General features: G+C 36.0%; 1 protein-coding gene across 2 annotated transcripts in view; it reads right to left on the bottom strand.

Moving 5' to 3' along the window:
* Positions 1-23,438, bottom strand: part of kif1ca (kinesin family member 1C, a) — a 42,849-nt gene that overhangs the window by 11,165 nt on the left and 8,246 nt on the right. For both annotated transcript variants that reach the window (XM_089129846.1, XM_089129847.1), the window contains 16 exons: positions 22,056-22,189; positions 13,672-13,748; positions 11,379-11,558; positions 10,336-10,401; positions 8,081-8,259; positions 7,851-7,962; positions 7,697-7,774; positions 5,900-5,965; positions 5,653-5,731; positions 3,864-3,942; positions 2,595-2,743; positions 1,641-1,801; positions 1,066-1,145; positions 595-670; positions 381-460; positions 208-302 (listed from right to left, as the gene is read on the bottom strand). In XM_089129846.1, the coding sequence (XP_088985972.1) occupies positions 208-302; positions 381-460; positions 595-670; positions 1,066-1,145; positions 1,641-1,801; positions 2,595-2,743; positions 3,864-3,942; positions 5,653-5,731; positions 5,900-5,965; positions 7,697-7,774; positions 7,851-7,962; positions 8,081-8,259; positions 10,336-10,401; positions 11,379-11,558; positions 13,672-13,748; positions 22,056-22,161 (1,663 nt within the window). In that variant the 5' untranslated portion in view covers positions 22,162-22,189. The remainder of the gene's footprint in view (positions 1-207; positions 303-380; positions 461-594; positions 671-1,065; positions 1,146-1,640; positions 1,802-2,594; positions 2,744-3,863; positions 3,943-5,652; positions 5,732-5,899; positions 5,966-7,696; positions 7,775-7,850; positions 7,963-8,080; positions 8,260-10,335; positions 10,402-11,378; positions 11,559-13,671; positions 13,749-22,055; positions 22,190-23,438) is intronic.

The raw sequence follows: 23,438 nt of genomic DNA, 5'->3' as shown, positions 1-23,438 counted from the left end.
GAAACGTGCCTACTATTATTATTATGTTGAAAACAATGGTGCTGTGTGTGGAAACCATGATTTTTTTTTAAGGATTCAAGAGCGTTTACTAAACTTTTTAATGAATAGAAAGTTCAACAGAACAGCACTGATTTTAAAATAAATGTTTTTAGTGTCAGCTTTTGTGGGACTCCAGAAATGTAATGAAAGTCATGCGACTGCTCTCACCCTCGTTATTTTCATTGACTTCACTGCAGAAGACGCAATGCAGCTCCTTTATAAACTGACCACTGAGACGAATGTCCACATCCTCCTGACCAACTCTGCAACACACACAGTCATGAGACACACAGTGCAGTATTTACAAAGAAACAGATCAGTCCTTCAATCTCACTGCTCACCTAGTGACTCCATCTTTAATATAATAGATCAGACACTCTGACATCAGAGGATCCTCGTTCAGATTCACCAGGTTGGGCGTCTGGGGATAAAACACACATCCTGATTCATGAATTCATATCGAAATGACTGGATTCCGTACATGTGACCGCACCTTTAACAAAATGTGTATTGTAAACAGTGCAATACAAATGAATATGACTTGACTTGACTCACTTTTTTGGGTGAGAAAACACCCACTGTACCTCCATCCTCTTTCACAGACACACCCATCTCAGCCAGCAGTGACTCCCTAATGTGTCACAACAGAGAAAAGCTGTGGGTTTAGTCTCACTTGACTATCAGAAAGCACACATGGATTATCCAACAAGAGATTTTTTGCTGTAGTTTAGGCTGGAATCTAGTGGTGTGCGATATGGATCGTCTATAATATCATAATTTATAATAATAGAGTTATTTCCTATCACACAGGCACAGAACGCATGTGTTAGTTGGTTTTTGCAGTGGATTCAAGCTCAACTTTTCAGCCCAGATGCTTTCGTCGGCACTAGTTCTTGTCAGTTTAGTATATCTGGACATTTACATTCACAGGGTACATTTATTCCATGAATTATCCACAGTTTATGTTATAATTGTGCACACATTTTGAATACTGTCAACACTTCACTGGGTTGTGCCTGCTCTCACCTGTCTTGTCGTATCGACTCGGTTTTCCTGAGTTTCTCTTCCCATGTTTCATTCAGCTCTGCAATTATCTTCTCTGTTTCCTGTTAGAGAAAGTCCAACAATTTCAGTCAGACATATTTTCTCTATTTTACACTTATTTTTTGGTAAATATATATATATATATATATACATACTGTATATATAAATATACACTGTATATATATATATATATATATATATATATATATATATGAAGAGTTCAGATGCAAAAGCCTCTAAATGCCATTTGAAATTTTCTTCTAAAATGATCATTTTTATCAAGCTTGTATATTTAAGTTCAGTAATTTCACTTAAATGGCAATGAAGATTACCTATTAATTGTCATTTAAGTGAAATTACTGAACTTAAATATACAAGCTTGATAAAAATGATCATTTTAGAAGAAAATTTCAAATGGCATTTAGAGGCTTTTGCATCTGAACTCTTCATATATATATATATATATGATGCATATATATATATATATATACCAAAAAATAAGTGTAAAATCACTTATTCAATGATGTTGGTAACAGAAGTGTGTCTGTCATGTGTACCTTGAGTCTCTCCACAGCCTCCTCTTGGCTGATGTGCTCAGTTGGACTAGCGGGCGTCTCACCCTCCATCGGTGCATCAGAGGTAGACTGTACATATGAGAGCGACGGCTGACAGAGCTCACTTGATGCAACTCCCAAAGACGGGCGGCCCGTTTCAGACCCTTAGAGAAAATGAGCATCCAAGTTATTTGTTATGGAAAATTACTTTGACTGTGTACAGCTAAAAAATACCATGAAATCAAAATTCAAGTTAGTGGCCTTTAGTCCAGTTCTGATAACTTCTGTGCATCAGATTTCCCACCTCAGCACTCACTACTGTAATGCAAAACACATTTAATTTCTCTAATGAGGAAAAATACACTACCAGTTTTTTTTGTTTTTTTTTTTACTTTTGTTGCATTAAATTGATCAAAGACTTCTTTCAAAAACAAAACAAAAAAAATCTTGAACAGTATTTAATAGTACTTTATTACATTTTTTTGTGCCGATATAAATAATAAAACACTTTTTTATAATAGAAAATAAATACAGTCCTTTATTATTTTAAGTAATAAGAATCACAAATGAGAATGATGAATAATGATGTCCATGCAAAAATCTGGTCCTAAATATAGGCTTTAAAATATAATTTTGCTTTATTTATATTTTTATTAAATATTGCAGTATTTAATATAAATTATTTATCGACTCCTTCTTGCAGCAACAGGGCGGGGCAACCTGTCACTCACATGAGATCGACCAATAGCAAACCACAACCATGCAATCAATTTCCTATGGACAAAATTAAACCCTGCCCTACATCATCTCTTGTTCCAGACGCCATTTCACTCAGACACATCTCAATAGGCAACAAAAGAACACAACTTTCATTTCATGCCGACGTGTTACCCATGTTGATACCTATTTTGGCACCGTCCACTTGTGAACAGACCTCTCTGACAGCTGTAAATATACCTGAGGCAGTGATGAGGTTGCTGAGTCCCTGAGACAGCAGGAGCTCTTTGAGTCTGTTGACCTCGTCTTTGAGTTCCCGGACGAGACGTGCGTTCGGATCCTCATTTATCACAGCATTGCACTTTATCTGCTTCGCTCTGTCTGCATACCTGCAGTGGGACACACAGTGCTGGAGCTTACGTAGTATATACAGGACAATGTTGTATTTTCAAAATACTAATTACTTGTATTTTATTTACAGTTTTTCTCAATTGTTTACACACAAATTTTGGTACTTGAGACACAATGACCACAACATGTAACTCATTCACCAACCCCCTGAACCAATTCTGCTAAACTACAAGCACAATTCCTGCTTTACACTCAAATTGCAGTTCTAAAACACACTTTTTTCAAACACTACACACAATTATCTGCATTTGGCACAATTTTCATCCAGAAAATCTCTTGTTTTCACGAGGAAAACACTGCCATTCAAATATTCACACTGACTCGTCACATGGGTAAACACATGTCACACTGTTTTACAATTAGCAATCAGAGCTTTAGCATACAAGACTGAAACAGAAGAGAGGATGCAGCATATTTATTTATTTATTTATTTGTTTTTTTACTGTAACTCTATAAGTACATTTTTCTGTTGTGTAGACCACTGTATGTGCAAATTTGTGTTGCTGGGATGTACGAAATGTGCGATCTATCTCCCTTTGTTTTTGTGGGAAAAATAAAATATATTTGTTACCGTGTATTTGTGTGTTCTGGGTATAAAAACAATATTCTCAAATATTTTACAACACACTTTTGTATGTAATGTCTGTAGTAGTAAGTGAAACACTGAACAAAAAAAAAAGGCCTAAGTCATTATGATGAATGGACTTTTACATTGAGCACATCAGTGTTCAACTGGTTCTTATAAATGTCTATTCATATGATGGTTTGTGTGTGTCATTTGAAAACAAAATAACATTTTGAGAAGATATAACATTGTTTTGAATGTAAAGTTTCATTTTGCACTAGAATTGAGGGGTTTTGCCCATTGTGTGTGTGTGTTTTTAGATTTGTGTGTAGAGTTCTCAGAGTATTAGGCACGCTTGCAGGAAATGTGTGTATACAATCGAGAAAAACTGTAAATACATTATTCACATCAGTATTTTGTATTTTATTTAAATACATTTCATGAGCCAGTATTTTTATTTTGTAACAAAATACTTTTTGATGTATTTGTGCCCACCTCTGACCTCAAATGTATGCTGAAAAAGAAGTTTTCACCTGAGAGTGCTGAGTGTTTCTTCATAATTAATATCTGCAGGGCTCAGAGCAGCAATCATGGCCGTGCGAGAGTTTCCACCTTCAAACACAAACACTCGTGTAAACATCCGTGTTTAAAGACTCGTTCGATCCAAGAACACACTATTTTATGTAATCATTAAAGCTACAAATAAATACATAAATCACAAATTAAAATAACGCAATGGTATTTAGCTTATATAGAGAAAAGAATTTCTCAATTAAGTGACTTTTCAAGTTTTTCTAGAAAGACAGTAATAAGGAAATAAATGAAGAGAAGTGGTTTGATATTGCCGTTTGATTAATATTAATAAAATAGTAGAGAGTGACAGGTGTATAAGGCCTGTTTATAAATTACGGTTTAAAAATAACATAATACATTATTAATGTTTTGAAAGAAGTGTCTTCTGCTCACCAAGGCTGCTTTCATTCAACCAAAAATGCAGTAAAAATATTCATTTTGTGAAATTTTATTACAATTTAAATAGGGCTGTCAAACAATTAATGGCGATTAATCGCATCCAAAATAAAAGTTTAATATATGTGGGTGCACTGTGTATAATTATTTTATATATATATTCATGTCTATACTGTATATAGATTTATATATAATTTATATTAAATAAATATATATTTATAAATTTATTAAAAATATATTTATTTTATTCTGATAATATTTTTTTTAAAAAATATTAAATTTACATGTCTATTTTATATATAAATATTTTTTTTCTTAAATATACATGTATGTGTGTGTATTTATATATATATATATATATATATATAGATAGATAGATAGATAGATAGATAGATAGATAGATAGATAGATGGATAGATGGATAGATGGATAGATGGATAGATGGATGGATAGATGGATAGATGGATAGATGGATAGATGGATAGATGGATAGATGGATAGATGGATAGATGGATAGATGGATAGATAGATAGATAGATAGATAGATAGATAGATAGATAGATAGATAGATAGACACAAAAATAATCATATTTTTGCTTAAAAATTAATCATATTTTTAAAGCTTAATCATATTTTTGTGAAAACCATGATTTAAAATGTTATGTAACATTATCTTTACAGTCATTTTTGATCAATTGAATGCATACTTGCTGAATACAAGTTTTTTTTGTTTTTGTTTTTTTTTAAATAAAACAGTAAATTATTCTGGTTTCATTGACTTTCAGGACAGAAATCCCTCATGTTATACTAAATTAATCTTTATTTATTTATATATATTTCAAGTCAGTGATGACAGAATATTGGGGTTGAATTAATCAATTAAATATAGCAATTTTCTTAAGACAAAAAATAAATCTAAATCATAGACAAACAGCCAATATCTGCATCTCTGTAAGTATGATACACAAGATTTGCTCATCATTTATCTTTTGTTGTGCATTGTGTTTGTCTTCAGAAGCAAGTTAGAGACAGAAGAATGTCTCAAGGTTTTTAAAAATAAGACAATGTCTTAATGTTGGACTGATCGAAGAGTTAATTCATAAATATCTGGATATTAACTGGTATTAGGTGTCAGACCAAACTGGTTTTATAAGCAGGACAAAACAGATCTTCTGATGGGACATACAACAGGGTCTAACAACACATGAACCAAAAGCATCTTATTGGTCGATTCGTTTATTTCAGTGACTCTAAACGGAAAAAAATTGTTTCGCCCCCTGTACCAGTAGATCTATAGGAATGTATCGGTGCAATAGAAAGCCTGTGAATAGGCCTTTAGACAGAAAGACATACCTAGATTTTCTCTCAATAACCACGTGAGCACAGAATCCCTGTAGGGAATGAAATCAGAGCGTCTCTTCTTTGTGCCGTGCTGTGGAGGGGAAGTTATAGTGTTAGTCTTGACAAAGAACTCAACATATGAGACGAAGACAAGTGAAGACAAGGAGACGACAGATGGGAAACAAACAGAACTGAAGCAGCAGAAAGAAACAGAGGAGCGACCGGACGATTTATGAGCACAAGAAGGAGTAGTTCTCACCATGTCTGCCAGTGCTGAGATGACTTTACCCAGTGTTGTCAGAGATTTGTTAATATTGGCTCCCTCCTAAAAACAAACAATACTGTTTAAATGATCTGTTAATACTTGAGATTAAAAGGTTAATTCAACAGAAAGTGTAATTTGTCATAATTTACACAACTGTGCTGTACAGAAAAGCTTTCTGAAAAAGAAAACTCATATTTCATAATATGTGATTCCCTTCCGCTCATATCGCTTATTACAACTTCCACATTTACAAATATATAATTTATTGTTCTTTTACACATATCATATATGTAGCAACAGAAAACTTAATATAGAAATTTATCTCTCTATTTATCTATCTATCTATATATGTATATATATATATATATATATGTATATATATATATATATATATATATATATATATATATTAGGGCTGTGCAAAAGTTAATTGCGATTAATCGCATCCAAAATAAAAGTCTGTGTTTACATAGTATATTTGTGTGTGCTGTATATAATTATTTTGTATATATAAATACACACACATGCATGTATATGTTTAAGAAAATGTGTTATTCCTATATCAAATATTTATATAATATAGATTATGTATTTATATATATATATACAGAATTTAAGCGCAAATAATTCTTAAATATATACATGCATGCATAGGTATTTATATATACAAAATAATTATATACAGCACACTCAAATATATTATGTAAAACAGAATTTTATTTTGGATGCGATTAATCGCAATTAACTTTTGCACAGCCCTAATATATATATATATATATATATATATATATGCACACACACATGGTTAAGTTTAAAATAATTAAGATTTTTGTCTTTTTTTGGTTTTGAAAGAAGCCTCTTCTGCTTACTAAGGCTTACTAAGGTTGATCAACAACAGTAAAAACAGAAATATTGTAAAATATTATTAAAAATTTCAATTATTTTCTATTTGAATCAATATTTAAACTGTAATTTATTAATGTGATCAAAAGCTGAATTTTCAGCATCATTAGTCCAGTCTTCAGTGTCACATGATCATTCAGAAATCGGTCTAATATGATGATTTGATCCTCAATTTTAATAATGGTTCTTACAATTTTGAACGGCTGTGTTAGTGTCTCTCTGTGTGTGTGTGTGTATGTATCTCTATCTACTTCATATACAAGTCATATGAACTACTTTTATGATTTGTTTGAGTATTTTAATTCTGACATCCCCTTGTGCTTCCACTGTATGAAAAAGAGCAGCATGAACATCCTTCAGAATATCTCCCACAAAAACTCAAAGTTAAAGGTGCAAAACGCAAGTCTCTGAGTTTTTGCAGAACTACGCCCCCTCTGGCGACAAGCGAAACTGCAACCAGAGGTGTGCGGGCTCATGGACCACACACACACGCACTCTTCCACTTTTGCCGAAAGTTGACTAAAGTTGTGTCGCTCGAGTTGTCTTCTCTGATACGGAGATTGGTGGTGAATACACAAACCTGAAGACTAGATGAGTGTGAACGCGCATGACGTCATGCCCAGTCTCAAATTCGAACCCCTCTTATTTATTTTACTGTACAGGATTATAGAGTCAATCGCAGTGATCAGAGAAGGGCTCGTTCAGCCCATCAGGCGATTGTTTAAGCATGTATGGGGTAGAAAAACTGGTATTTTTACATTGATTTGTTGCATAATGCACCTTTAAATGGTTTTACAACAATGCTGAGGGTGGGTAAATGATGTCAGCTTGTTGTTTTGGTTTAAAATCCTTCCTTTAATCCATAACTAATAATGACGTCAAACACACCTTCAACCTCAAGCCTTTGGCTCCAGATGAGTCTGCTCTCTCACTTCCTGCCAGATCAACCAAGCTGATCTTGCTCACCTGAGAGTTACACAAAGAACGCAGAGTGAGAAGAGAAGAAGAAAAAAAGGATTGTTTTCTAATCTCTAACACACACCTTCTCAGTGTCCAGGCTGGTCATGTGGTCGTGTCGACGCTGTGTGAAGAGGATGGTGAAGACCGCGTGCGAGCGACTGCTGGTCTCGTTCATATTGGTAGCAGCAACCGTCCTTTAAGTAAAAGGAAAATGATTTTTAGTCTTTTATCTGCTTGATTAAAGTAATCACTGATCCAGTATCAATCAAAAGTGCTTATTTTCAAACTGAATCATAATCATGATGATAGTACCTGGCTTTGTTGCCAGTGTCCATGAGATCTGCGATATCGCTGTAGTTTGTAACCGCCATTTTGGAGAGGTCTTCTACGTAAGGGCCCATTATAGGATGCTCTCGGACCCTCAAGGACCCTCTGCTTTTTGGGTTCAACAAGTCCCGAACCCGCTCGCAGTAAATCTCCATATATGAAACCTAAAAACATATTATATCAAATACTTAATTGACTATATAATATATAAAGAGTTTTATTGTTTTATATCAAGAAATTATTTATTCACAGTTTAAAGGAGTAGTTCACTTTTGAAAAAACTTTTGCTGATAACTCACTCACCCCCATGTCAACCAAGTTGTCCATGTCTTTCTATCTTCAGTCGAAAAGAAATTAAGGTTTTTGATGAAAACATTCCAGGATCTTTCTCCATATAATAGACTTCAATGGGAACCAAACGGTTCAAGGTTCAAAAGACTGTTCAAAGGGCTTTAAACGATTCCAGACGATGAATAAGGGTCTTATCAAGCGAAACGGTCGCTCATTTTTTAAAAAAACAACAAATTTTAAGTTTTATAAGCACAAACGCTCGCCTTGCTCTGTTCGGTGATGCGCGTTCGTGACTCTCCTGTTCGAACTCGTACATCAAAATGAATCTTTTTTTGTGTCAATTGGTTCATTCAACGAACAAAATGAACAAGTTGACTCTGGAAAAGATTGGTTCATTTTAATGAACGAGATTGAACAGGAGAGTCACGAATGCTCATCACAGAACAGAGCAAGGCTTGCTCCGTTAGAAACCGTTTGGTTCCCATTGAAGTCCATTATATGGAGAAAAATCCTGGAATGTTTTCATCAAAAACCTTAATTTCTTTTCGACTGAAGAAAGAAAGACGTGGACATCTTGGATGACATGGGGGTGAGTAAATTATCAGCAAAAGTTTTATTTAAAAGTGAACTACTCCTTTAATCTGACGGCATATGCTTTATGAGTCTATGCGTCAATGGAAAGTCATCCGTTTTAAAGTATTTTAAAGATTCCTCATTTTATTTCGGAAGTGTTTACATGCAACCAAGTTCAAAAAACACTTTCTTTTTCTCATAATATACATTGCAGCATCTGCTCTTTTCTTAAAGTGTCTGAAACCATTCGGCCTCACAAAAATTTTCAGAGAACCTGCCCTGCTCTGATTGGGCCGGTTCTCGGAAAGTTTCGTGTCTGTTGTGATTGGTCGACCTCTTACGCCGCCTTCACACTGGCAGTTGAAATCAGCTCCGTAATACGCAATACGTTCCCAACGGACGTCGTACTACACAGTGAAAAGCGTCGGACACGGGTAGAACAAAAATGGCAGAGAGAGAGATTAAAGTTTAATTCTGTTTTTTTTTTATTATTAAAGTTTGATTCTGTCAGTTCTGTATGATCTCTCTGATGATACGTTGACATGTCAGGTCAGCTAAAATATGTGATATAGTGGTCAATAGTTCAATGTCTACCTTCAATTTAATTGTATTAACTGCCCTTATAAACGTTAGAAAGTCATGAAAATAAAAAATGACATGACAACTTATCGTTATAAAATCATAATTTATTTCATTAAAAGTTAATAATTCAGGTTTGTTTATCAGTACCATAGCAACGCTCAACTTCTGCTGGAATTGTCGGATAGGAACCGTCCGTAGCTTTTCGCACGAGTTCAAATTTTTTGAACGCATCCGGATGACCAACGGACACGATTTTCTTCGCACCGCACTCGGCCGGACCCACTTCGGACCCATTCGCATGCGGTCTGCGAATCTCCATAGGAAATGAATGACTTCCGGTCGTTTCGCAGCCGCATCGGAGCTGATTTCAACTGCCAGTGTGAAGGCGGCGTTAAGGTGCGTTTCGGAAAGCAAAGACCTATTGTCATGTATAAATGTCTGCTCTAGATCTCCCTCACACTTAATAGACCGTGACATGAACAGTAATGATCGGTTTTAACAGAATCAATTCCAGCGTGGGACTCATCCTTTAATGAGTGCATCAAACTTCTCAAACCAAACTCTTCCAGTCGCAGCTACAACGACGCTGACGTAGACGCTGTTCGCTTGCAGCCAATGAAGAGCATAGACTCGTTTCAGTCAGTTCAGAATCAAGTCTCTTTTATTTGTTGTGCACTTTCATCTTATCAGACTGTTTACATTCACATAGATACTTTACACAATGCATGAAATCTATTATTCGAAAAAGCATAATGGGGCTTTTTAAACACAGTGGTTTAAACACACACACATACCTCTACAGAGAAGGACAGGTCAGGGTCAGTGTTATTTGCTGTTTGTCTGAACAAATCCTCACACATCTAGGGGGGAAAATGCACAATGAGAGAGATGTGATCAGTAAAAGAGCTCAATTCAACACAAGTACAGAATAAATGATTAATTACTTCAAGTAATGAGAACCACTCACTAATGGACCCTGCTGTTTTTGTTCATTACAAATTGCAAGCATTCTTGAGCTTCTGTTTACCAAATTTGTGTGCTTTATGTACAGATCAATCTTTATATGTGATTATTACACGGCTCTGTGGAATACTTGATTCTGATTGGTCAATCGCATCATTCAGCGGTAAAATATTCTCAGATAACCACCACATCCGGGTCACTGAAGTCAGCAGCGATATACACTTGCTAGGAACGGGTTTTCTTTGTGGATGTTTTGCGTTTGGGGAGTTAATGAAATATTAAAACTCAGTCGAATCAATATTTTGTGTACAGGTATTTAATTATGCCATCCAGTATCGTGGACTCGCTCTCTCTTGTTTCATTTAAACGCTGCTGCCATTTTGTGACTATTGTTTTATACACTGTTGGATTATGAGATACAAACAGGTACGATTTTAAAACAGTTTAATCTGAAATCAATATATCGAATCCTTATAATTATTAATGTGGTGAAATGCTGTGTAATAAGAGATATGAGTGACTGTATACCGTAAGATGTTCAGTCACTGGATTTTGTCAATACTTACAGTATTTTCTAGTACAAATAGTACAGTATGTGAAAAGATCAAAGAATATTTGATGCCTCATGCCAAGACGTTTCTCAAGAGCCGTTCATTCGGTTATATGCAACAACAACAAAAAATTAGCACCAAATTTTTTTTAAAAATGCAGCACTTTTAACAGATCAATCGAATAGTTATTCAGAAAACCCAAACCTACTGGTAGATTTTGAGAATATAGCTTTACTCATCTACAGACTACAATCAGTGTTGTGCCTGAAGTGAACGCGTTCATATTTTGGAAGGTTTCATTCATGCTATCTTCATACAAACACCTGTGGTATGATGCCTTGCTGCCCCGGATCTTGTTTTCCCATCATTGTGTACGACTTCCCTGCTCCAGTCTGTCCATAAGCAAAGATGCACACGTTATAGCCCTCGAAAGCATGAAGCAGCATCTCCTCGCCGATGTCCTGATAGACCTTCTTCTGAGATGCAAAGGATGGGTCTTCTTCCTGCAACACAGCAAAAAGGGACAAAGTCAGGAGTTTTCAGTGATCAGATGAATGTCCAAGGAAAACAAGAGTGTTTAATAAAGGCCCAACTCACATAATACTTTACAACTAAAAGTGCATATACATCAGTGTTTTTTTGTAATCGATATGTTGTAGGGCTGTTAAACGATTAATCGCATCCAAAATAAAAGTTTGTGTTTACTGTTTACATAATATATGTGGGTGCACTGTGTATGATTTTATATATATATATATATATATATTTGGGCTGTGCAAAAATGAATTGCGATTAATCGCATCCAAAATAAAAGTCTGTGTTTACATAAAATATTTGTGTGTGCTGTATATAATTATTTTGTATATATAAATAAACACACGCATTTATATATTTAAGAAAATGTGTTATTCATATATCAAATATTGATATAATATTGATTATGTATTTATATCTATATATAAAGAATTTAAGTGCAAATAATTCTTAAATATGTTTGTATTTATGTATTTAATGTATTTATATAGATACAAATAATTATACATGGTGCACCCTCATATATTATGCAAGCACAAACTTTTATTTTGGATGTGATTAATCGTTTGACAGCCCTAATATATTGACTATTATATGCAGAGCATTCACAGCTAAAATGTGCATGCATACAACGCAAGTACATACTTTTAAATATGCAGTAATAGAGTATTGGATTGCATCTAAAATTGATGTATTGCGTACATCAATTATAAAGTATCATCTATTGCGTACTTTGTGATTGCATGTAAGATGTGGCATGGCTATCAATCAGGTTTTTGAGGAAACCGTTTCGGTCGAAGCCCACAGTAGTAGATTGTCGAGTTTGCGCGTGTGATCATTGTTAAAGGGTTAGTTCACCCAAAAATGAAAATTCTGTCAGTATTTACTAGAGCCCTACCGATAAAGGATTTTGAAGGCCGATACCGATACAAATATTTTTGGGTTTTAAAATCCGATATTTTATTTATTTATTTATTTAAACTGGACAGTCACAAACTGATAGTCACAAATTTTGTCATGCTTATTTGAGTTAAGAGAACTGATGGGGATGATCTTTTAATTGTTATTCCAGCAATGTATGTCTCGTGACCAACTCAACGAGTGTTGCCAAAAGGAACGGTGTAGAGTGCCCTCTGGTGGACAAACTATACAACTCCAACACTCATGAAATGGTTCAAGCGTGTTTCGTCTGTTTTTATTTTATTTTTGAAATATTCATTTATCGGCCATTATAACTGCCGATACCAATTGTCTGGAAAATGCCTAATATCGGCCGATAACATCGGTCTGCCGATATATCGGTCTGGCTCTAATATTTACTCACCCTCATGTTGTTCCAAACCTCGATGTGTTTATTTGTTCTGCTAAACACAAAGGAAGATATTTGGAAGAATGTTTTAATCAAACAGATTTCATTCCCCATTGACTTCCATAGTAGGAAAAAATACACAATGGTAGTTAACAGGGAATGAGATCTGTTTGATTAAAACATTCTTCCAAATATCTTCCTTTGTGTTCAGCAGAACAAATAAACACATTGAGGTTTGGAACAACATGAGGGAGGGTAAATACTGACAGAATGTTCATTTTTGGGTGAACTAACCCTTTAACTAAATGATGTTCAACATATGATTCAGATGAAGGTTCAGTGGCAGGTTTGAGATGATATTCACCAATGATCGCGCACGTTAACTCGACAATCGACTACTGTGGGCTTCGAACAAAAACAGGAAGCAAATACAGGTACGTGAGCTGGCTGAATTAACATCATTCTTATTCATATCTTTCACATCTACTGCAGTCAGATTGACCGTGGTCACTCTTAATAACACCACTCACATGGCTGTGCACTTGTAATGACAAATCAAGGATGTTAAGAGGCTAAAAGCAGGTTTAGAACATGCCCCAGGTCAACAGGGTGCGAATTTTAAAAACAACACTGTGTAGTCAACACCGGTTGTCGTTTTTGTCTGTACTGACAGCACTCCGAATGTACAAAAAAATGAGCTCAATGTTAAAATTGACCGGAGTTCTCCTTTAATGACAGATTCATACAATTAAAAAAAAAAGTTTTCAACTTACTGAGCTGTGTGACCAGTATGAATAATCAAACGTGAAGTTCTTGGGCGAATCCTTGGGTTGTTTGGGATTAGTAATACCTGTAAAACAAACACATAATTCAGACTAATTTTGCACATAATACTGACAAAAAAAAAAAACTGTATTTTTAGGTAATTCCAGTCTAATAATTATGACATGGCCAGAAATAAAAAGCTGAGAGTGTTTCTCATTTAAATAATTGGATGGGAGGCAGACTACAATGTTTGGTGTATATAATACCCGAGGACCTGGCAACCCTGGTTAAAACAACAGGTGATTCATAGGGTCAAATAGAGCCTGCTTTTAAACTGTTAATGCATTGCTGTAATGTTAACTTCAACACAAGAGTTTCATCACACAAAGTATTTCTGACATGTTTTCCCACCCCCTTTTGATTGACGGGATATAATCTGCCCTGATCATGGGCTAATTTCAAACAATCTGCTTTAATGGGTCGATAACTGGCAGACGCCTCTACATCAGTGCATCCCAGGGATTCCTGAACACATACTAGTTGAATAATTGTTCAAGTGGTTAGTATATTACATAATATAGCATAATTTAGCATGTCTGGAAAGCTATACTGACCAATCAACATCCAAGAACGGTGTTTAATTTACATTTATTAGTAAGCAGTCCTTGCTTCTTTAAAAGTTGAATTGAATGGGAGTATCAAGGAGCAGTGGGGGCTTTTCTACTATTACCAAGGCATGTCAACACACAGTCCCGTCCATCCATCATGAGCTTAGAAAGATCCCAGCTCTGCAAACACTGCAGGGAAACAGTGCTTCCCCTCCACACACATTTCTTTCAGTAGCTTTAGAATGACCTTTGACACCATATCCCTACTAGGAAAATCTCCCATCTGCATACAAAACGTCTCAAACAGACCTCAAAAGTACACTTAAAGTACATTTAAATGCAAGAATGTCACAGATAAAACGTCAAATCAAGTGGCGTCAATTTATATAGTGATGAACAGGAGACTACAGCAAATACAGCGTTTCTGCAGACACACACACAAACTTCATCACAGTCAGTCACAGTAAAAAAATGGTCATTTGTACATTGCTTTGCCCCTTCCAAACTTTATTGAAGTTTAGAAACTTATTCAAGGATTTTATGTGTGTGGAATTGGCAGCAGGAAGAACTGTCTCTAGCACACAATTGTGCCATTGTGACGTTAAAAATTAACATCATGGTCGATTCTGTAGTTTATAATCTTATTCTCCCGCTACTATTGTAATGGGAATTGCATGCTCTGGTTAGCTGATGGACATGATGCTAAAAACAAACCAGAACTAGATCAGTTTTGCCCTTTCTAAAATTCAGTTTGATATAGTTCATTTGAGATGAAGGTAAAAGTGAAACTCCAGTGAGCAGGGTCATATAACACGCTAGAAACATAATTATCACGGCAATGATGACTCAATCATTGACTCTTAAAGGGACACTTCACCTCTGGAAAGATGAATGTGTATTTAAAATGAGTCATTGATGTAAAATAAATGTGAAATTATTTTTGAATTTGGAGTTTTCTAGACTGAGAAAAGCCAGAAAATGTATTTTTGGCTTATGTGGATGAAAGAGAACAACTCCCAGAATGCACTTGCTTCACTGCCCTAGGAGGCCACGCCTACCGGTAACAGAGCGCAGTAGTTAAACAACAAGTCTAGGCTACTAGTGAGTCTCCGTGATGAGTCTGCCCGAAAGATCGCCCAAAATGTCCGGGATTGGGCTTTTGCGTTCTTCAGTCGCCGTTCATCATGTTTACTGTGGCGAGCGGGACGAGTGAGGGCCGCGGGAGAACGGCGCGAGGCCGGTGGCGTGATTACCGATGAGCGACACCTGTGAGACGCACCGGTCTCGTATCTCTCACGAATTTTCTTAGCAATGTTAAAACACACATCAACCGATCACTTGTTTAGCGTTCATGTAAACACTACATTCAGATTCACCAATCGGAACGAATTCGGTTAGATTGAAACAAAAGCGGTGCATGTAAACAGTGAATGGCGACTGCAGAAAGCAAAAGCTGAATCCCGGACATCGACGGCCGGACATGTCCTGGAAAAGCGGATGGCTTTCAGCTTTCTCCACAGAACAAGAGCCTGCTAGCTTAACTTCCAAACAAAGATGGCCGACACTATGTGTTCATTCTGTGAGTGAGATCGCACTCTATGGGCGGGTTGAGGACATGCGGGACAGACCCGACTACTGACTGTAGTCTTTAGTCTCTGGACAAAAAAAATCCTCCGATGATGCGAAATGATGATTTTTGCTTGATCGGAGGCAAAAAATACATAAATCTCTCGTCTCAGGGGGATATGAGGGTGGAAAGCACGGTAATTCGAAAATACTACAGGTTTCCTACTAATACAAAGCTTAATGCTAAATCCTGAAGTATCCCTTTAAGCATTTGCCTATTTAAATCCAAACTTATATATGTAACATAACATACATTCTGGTTAGCTGTTATTTTGCTGATATTGTTAATTTAGTAATGGCATGATGCAGAAAACAAACCAGATCTACATCAGTTTTGCCTTCATTCAATTTGAGATGAAGGTAAAAATGAAACTCCAGTGAGTCGGGTCATACAACACGCTAGAAACATAATAATCACGGCAATAATGATCCAATCATTGACTCTTAAGCATTTGCCTACACTCTTAGAAGAAAAGGTTCTATATAGAACCTTAAAAGGTTCTATCAGCGCTACGTATTTGGAACCCCTAAAAGGTTCTATACACTCTTAAAAAAAGGGTTCCTCTGGGTTCTATATAGAACCCTGGGGTTCCATACTTGGCCAATAGAACCTTTTACAAAAAAAAAATGGTTCTATATAGAACCATTTTGGAGTTCCATATATGAAGCGGGGGATGGAACCATTTCTGGTTCTAAATAGAACCCTTTCTTCTAAGAGTGTATTTAAATCTAAACAGAGACGTATGCATGTAACACAACATACATTCTGGTTAGCTGTTATTTTGCTGATATGTTATTTTAGCTACAGTACATGACGCAGAAAACAAACCAGATCAGTTTTGCCCGCTCTAAAATTCATGATGTGGTTAATTTTAGTGTAAAAGCTAAACTTCAGTGAATAGGGTCATTAAAAGGAAGCCAAAGGGTGGAGAAGGCCCCAGCATAATAAAACACTGCTGGGTAACAATAGAGCACTGCTGCCTTGAGCTCACACAGCTCAGTGTTTGTGTTGGAGGGGGGTCAAACCAAACAGACTGCCAGGCCGGCAGATTCTTTAGATAGAGAGTGCGAGAAAGAGAGAGAGAAAGAGAGAGAGAGGAGTAGGGCAAATGCAGTGGAAGACAGAGTGATGTGGAAACGCTGTGTACAGGGAGACGGGAATGTGAGGTCTGGCAGCCGGGACTGTGTGTGAACGGCAGGATTTCACTGTGGTTTGGAGGCGTGTTTCCAAACTCTCAGAAATTCCCCCTCTTTCAACATGTGGGTGGAGACACAAGTATTTTTGGATATCACCATGGAAAAGTGTGGAGCAAGGTTTTTCAGCCGCTCTCAAAATTAACTTTTTTTTTTTACTTGGGTAGCAATGGTTCTCTCTCAACTTACCGGGAAACATTTAGAAGCACCAACCTAAACATAAAAAAACCTGCTGAAAATACTAAGGTCTTTAAGAGATGAAAACATGATCAAATATTAATTTTATCATGTTTAACCTTCAAATGGTCTCCGTTTCCTGTTTACACTTCTGGGCTTCGGGGTCTATACGACCCCAACAATTGATTGAGTAATTGTACAGAAAAATACATTTTTAATCATACAAATAATATATAATTCTTTTTTGTTTCGTTCACTTCTCATCTATTCATTAATGCTGTGTTTTTGGAGGTATAAAGTACTTTTGTATCCATATACCACACAATTCCTCAACTACAGCATTGGCTTGCATATGAAATATAATTTTTTTATGATACATTGTATTTATGCTCTAGTACTAAGCCTTCATTTCTGTGTAAAAAGTTTCAGATTAATGCTGGATTATTTTTTTTATTTTTTTGACGCATGAAGAAAATATATTTAGTTTTTTTTTTCCCCATTTCCCATTCATTTCAATTTGGTTACACGAGGTAAAAACTATATAAATACGGTTCGTTTTCTCACACAAACCGCTCGTCTCATGTCTTAATCCATCAATGTGTACTTACATTTACGAGTCATTAAATCATGTTTAATTTGGACTTCTCTGTGCATGCTTGTTGAGGTGGTGACCATAGACCTCCATTATATGACAAGGACGGTTTGACCTAAAAATATCAAAATTGAAAATACTGTGGAAACAAAGACACCTGCATCTTGGATGCCCTTGAGGTAAGATAAAACATACCAAAAATTAATTTCAAAGTGAACTATCCCTTTTTATATACATATATACACATATAGTATATATAACATTGTTTGTAGATCATATACATACAGATATATTATATATAACATTGCTGATATTATTATTAGAAAACTGATTGGTGTAACCGTATTGATGCCAGTTTCTTCCCACAGATACCACTCCTGCCAACATTTAATAAATGTTTTTGAGTATTTTATGAATGCATGAGAACACTAGCTACAATATTTCTGCTTCAAATTGTATTTATGATGTAAATATTTACAGGCCTGCTTGCCAAAGAGTTTATACATTCTTAGAATTCGTATGGCGCTTACTTTTTTTACAAGGAGCAAATTTTAATACATCTTAATAAACTTTATGTGTGCAATTTAAAATGTATTATAAAAAAACAGTTATATTGTTAACTATTATGACAATTTAAAATAACAGTTTTCTTTGTTCCTGTGATGCAAAACTGAAGCATTATTACATCAGTCTTCAGTGTCACATGATACATGTCTTTACTCTAAATTTTGATCTATTTAATGCATTCTTGCTGATTAAAAGTATTGATATACAGATATTTTATATTCGAATAATATTTCACAATATTACTGGTCTTTTTTGTGTATTTTTAATTAAATAAAAGCAGCCTTGCTGAGCATAAGATACTTTTTAAAAACAGAAAAAAACTTCCTGAACCCAAACTTTTGAACAGCAGTGTACACATAATTTAAATTAGGCTTATCAATATTTACATCATTTATGTGAATATTTACATGCATTTATGTGCTCCTTGGGTAAAAAGTGATGATCAAATAGCAGAATTGTGGCAACAAATCATGTGCAGGGCGATTTGTGTGTGTGTGTGTGTGTGTGTGTGTTTGGGGGAGGGGGGGGGGGGGGGTCGAATGTTTGAAAACTAACCATATTTACCTATGAGTTACCAAAAAAAGCGTAACTCTGACTCAACCACTTCCATGAACTACAATGGATCAAATGTTTGGAATTTATACGTTCACATGAAAGGAATGTTGTCGTTGTTGCTGTTGTTTTTGAAGACAAAGACAAGGCAGTGTCTCTGTATCGAAGAAAGTCAAATCAAGTCACCTTTATTGATATAGCTCTTTTTACAATACAGATATTGTTTCAAAGCAGCTTTACAGAGATAACAATGCAACAAACTTTGTTTCCGGAAGAAAACGGTGTCACAGTCCAGCTTAAGTAAGTGTTTCATTTTGTTGTAAAAAAAGTTATTGGTTTAATTCATTTATAAACTCACCTAAAGGATTATTCGGAACACCTGTTCAATTTCTCATTAATGCAATTATCTAATCAACTAGGGGTGCAACGGATCAAAAAACTCACGGATCGGATCGTTTCTCGGATCAGGGTCACGGATCGGATCATTTTTCGGATCAGCAAAAAAAAAAAAAAAAAAAAAAATTCCCCCAAAATAACTGTAATAGCCTACTGACAAATTCTTTAATAATAAATAGACTTAACATTATGATATTCTGTTTTATTTTAACTTCACAGGGTTCCAGACTGAAAGTTGAGGGCAGCATCACCTCAAATGAGAACTCACAGCGAGTTCTACAAAAAAAATAAATAAATAAAAAATAATAATAATTCTGGTAGCACTGGGGCTGACAATAAATCACTAAGCTTAATTTAGGGTGTAGATGAAATTAACTTAGTTATTATCATTTATAATGACTTAATATCAATTAATAAAAGTAGTGAAAATATCGTACTTTTTTCATTTTAGGACAATCTTTAAAGGATAAACAAAAAATGTGTTGGTAATCACATAAAAAATTCAAAAAAATAAAACATTTATTTATGATATTATTGAAGTGCTGGGAAAAGATGTGTAGTAGGCTACTTGTAAGCATTTGACTATTTCTTACACATTATCATATATAGGCTGATTTGTGGACTGAAGTGTTTCTCCTGGTTTCCACGTCAGCTCTGTTTGATCTGATATGGTTTATAACAGAAACCTGCGCCGAATCGGAGTGTTTCTCACTGGATCTCGTGGTGTTGATGTTATTAATTCTGAGGCGAATTCAATGGATTTCTTCACTGGCTCTAGTAACAGTGTTGCGTGAGCGAGATCGGCCCGCGACTGTCAAGTTCGGGGCTTTATTTTGTCAATGGATCGCTGCTGCTGCTCCACGGTCCTAATCTTAAATGAGTAGCGTATTTTCGTTCCACTTTCATTTTGTTTGCATTCGCTGCTAGGCAACGACTAACGAGTCGATAGATCGCTGATTGCTCAGACGCACATCAGGTTGTGATATTTGTCTCCGTCTCCCTCCCACAGATGTTTACGCGCGCTATTCTTGTCACGGATTCATTGACGCGCCGCTTTACCATGCGTTTAACGTGTGGAAAATTTACTGGTCGCACATGTGCGACTGGATGTAAAATTCTGTCGCACACTCTCAAATTTTGGTCGCAGTCTGGTCTGGAGCCCTGAAATGACGCGGGGCGTTCAAGCTTCTCCGTTCCTCCGCTCGCTATGACGAAGCTGTGCGTTGACTGAACAACATGCGCACGTTTTTTTCATTTTTTTTTTCCATAATCAATCCGCGGATCACGTGTGTGCCGAACCGAAGACATTGATCCGAACGGATCACGGATCAGTGATGATCCGTTGCACCACTATAATCAACCAATCACATGACAGTTGCTTCAATGCATTTAGGGGTCAAGACAATCTCCTGAACTCCAAACTGAATGTCAGAATGGGAAAGAAAGGTGATTTAAGCAATTTTGAGCGTGGCATGGTTGTTGGTGTCTGAGTGTTTCACAATCTGCTCAGTTACTGGGATTTTCACACACAACCATTTCTAGGGTTTACAAAGAATGGTGTGAAAAGGGAAAAACATCCAGTATGCGGCAGTCCTGTGGGCGAAAATGCCTTGTTGATGCGAGAGGTCAGAGGAGAATGGGCCGACTGATTCAAGCTGATAGAAGAGCAACTTTGACTTAAATAACCACTCGTTACAACCGAGGTATGCAGCAAAGCATTTGTGAAGACACAACACACACAACCTTGAGGCGGATGGGCTACAACAGCAGAAGACCCCACCGGGTACCACTCATCTCCACTACAAATAGGAAAAAGAGGCGACAATTTGCAAGAGCTCACCAAAATTGAAGAAAATGTCGCCTGGTCTGATGAGTCTCGATTTCTGGTGAGACATTCAGATGGTAGAGTCAGAGTTTGGTGTAAACAGAATGAGAACATGGATCCATCATGCCTTGTTCCCACTGTGCAGGCTGGTGGTGGTGGTGTAATGGTGTGGGGGATGTTTTCTTGGCACACTTTAGGCCCATTAGTGCCAATTGGGCATCGTTTAAATGCCACGGCCTACCTGAGCATTGTTTCTGACCATGTCCATCCCTTTATGGCCACCATGTCCCCATCCTCTGATTGCTACTTCCAGCAGGATAATGCACCATGTCACAAAGCTCGAATCATTTCAAATTGGTTTCTTGAACATGTCAATGAGTTGACTGTACTAAAATGGCCCCCACAGTCACCAGATCTCAACCCGATAGAGCATCTTTGGGATGTGGTGGAACTGGATGTGCATCCCACAAATCTCCATCAACTGCAAGATGCTATCCTATCAATACGAGCCAACATTTCTAAAGAATGCTTTCAGCACCTTGTTGAATCAATGCCACGTAGAATTAAGGAGAAAGGGAGTCAAACACAGTATTAGTATGCTGTTCCTAATAATCCTTGAGTGTATGTGAGTGTATTAAATAGCCTCTCTGGAGAAAACCGTGATGTCATCGTTTTCATATAATGGTGTCAATGCAGGCAGATCAAAATTATTGTTGAATATTAAATTAAATGTTAAATTTAATGTCCCCAACTAAGCAAGCCAATGGCAATAAAGTTGGAAAAGGCGACAGTGTACAAAAGCACAATGTAGACAAAAACCCCCCATCAGTGTGTGTGTGTTTGTGCTGCACTCACAGGTGCTCTTGTCCTGCATCTGGATCACACACTTGGCTCCTCGGTTTGTCTCTCGGCTGTTGAAAGGCCGCACGCGCACCGCCACCTTCACCGAGGACGACGCCATGACAACCAGCAGCCAAACTCCTCAGCACCTTGAAGACAGAAACAACATCATTACAATTATATTCATGCACCGTTTATTAAAGGCTGAGAGATACCATACTCTATTCTTCATCAGGGTTATCCATTTCTCACAATGTAAAACTTAAGAACATAACAAATGGTGATAAAATAATCATTTCGGTGTTATTTGACCAAGGGAAGTGAGTTTAGCTGGTTAGATGCCGTTATACCATCTGGTGGCAAAAAGCATTTACCTCAATTTTTATTTTTTTACCTGTTGGGTCATTTAATTGGATTATATTAGAGCCAGAGTGATATATTATCGGCCGATATTAGGCATTTTCCATAATATCGGTATCGGCAGTTATAATGGCCGATAAATGAATATTTAAAAAATAAAATAAAAATGGACGAAACACACTTTAATCATCTCTCCTTGGCCATTACTTGTTTTACAATTTGCAGTATGATGTTATCTATTGCTAAATTATGGCTCATCATAGACTAGCTAACCACAAAGCTAGCTAATGCCACTTTCATCAGTGGAAGACCGCTAACGTTAACATTAATGGAAACCACAATGAACTTTTTCTGCCTAAATAAAGTAATGATTACTGTATTTATAACTACATTTAGACATAGAGAAAAAGTATCAAACGTATCTTGTGCAGAAAAGTTAGCTTTTCTTTTACACGTGTGTGAAATCCAACAATATTTAATAAAATAAATAAAAATATCGGCCGATATATCGGAATATCGAATTTTTAAAACCCAAAAATATTTGTATCGGCCTTCAAAATCCTTTATCGGTCGGGCTCTAGGTTATATTTCATATTTTTACCCAGGTACTGGGTAGTTTTTCTGTAACTTACTGTAGCTGCTGGGTAATTTTTACAATCAATTCAAATGATGAAACCCCTCACACACCTACTCATCAAATGCTGGGTCGATATAACCCAATGTTGGTTGTTGGATCTGTGTAAAATCAGTTAAAACTGGATACATTTGTCAAAAATGGGCATAATGTGAACAGTTTCACATTTATGCCATGTAAAATGTTGTTTGTTCAGTGTGGCAGAAGAACTGTTTTCATTCATTAAAACAAACTATTAAAAATTGTTTTTATTGAAATAAAAATATATTAGATTAAAAACTTACAGAAATGTACAGCTTCAAAAAATAATGAAATAAAATAAGTATGAACAACAAAAATTAAATAAAGCCAAAAAGAAATAGAGTGTATATAGACAAACTAAAATAACACTCCACTATATGTTG

This window comes from Pimephales promelas, chromosome 4, assembly GCF_988280905.1.
Source record: "Pimephales promelas chromosome 4, fPimPro1.hap1.1, whole genome shotgun sequence".
Taxonomy (NCBI): domain Eukaryota; kingdom Metazoa; phylum Chordata; class Actinopteri; order Cypriniformes; family Leuciscidae; genus Pimephales; species Pimephales promelas.
The sequence above is the reverse complement of the archived record's forward strand: the minus strand, read 5'-3'. Positions and strand labels throughout refer to the sequence as shown.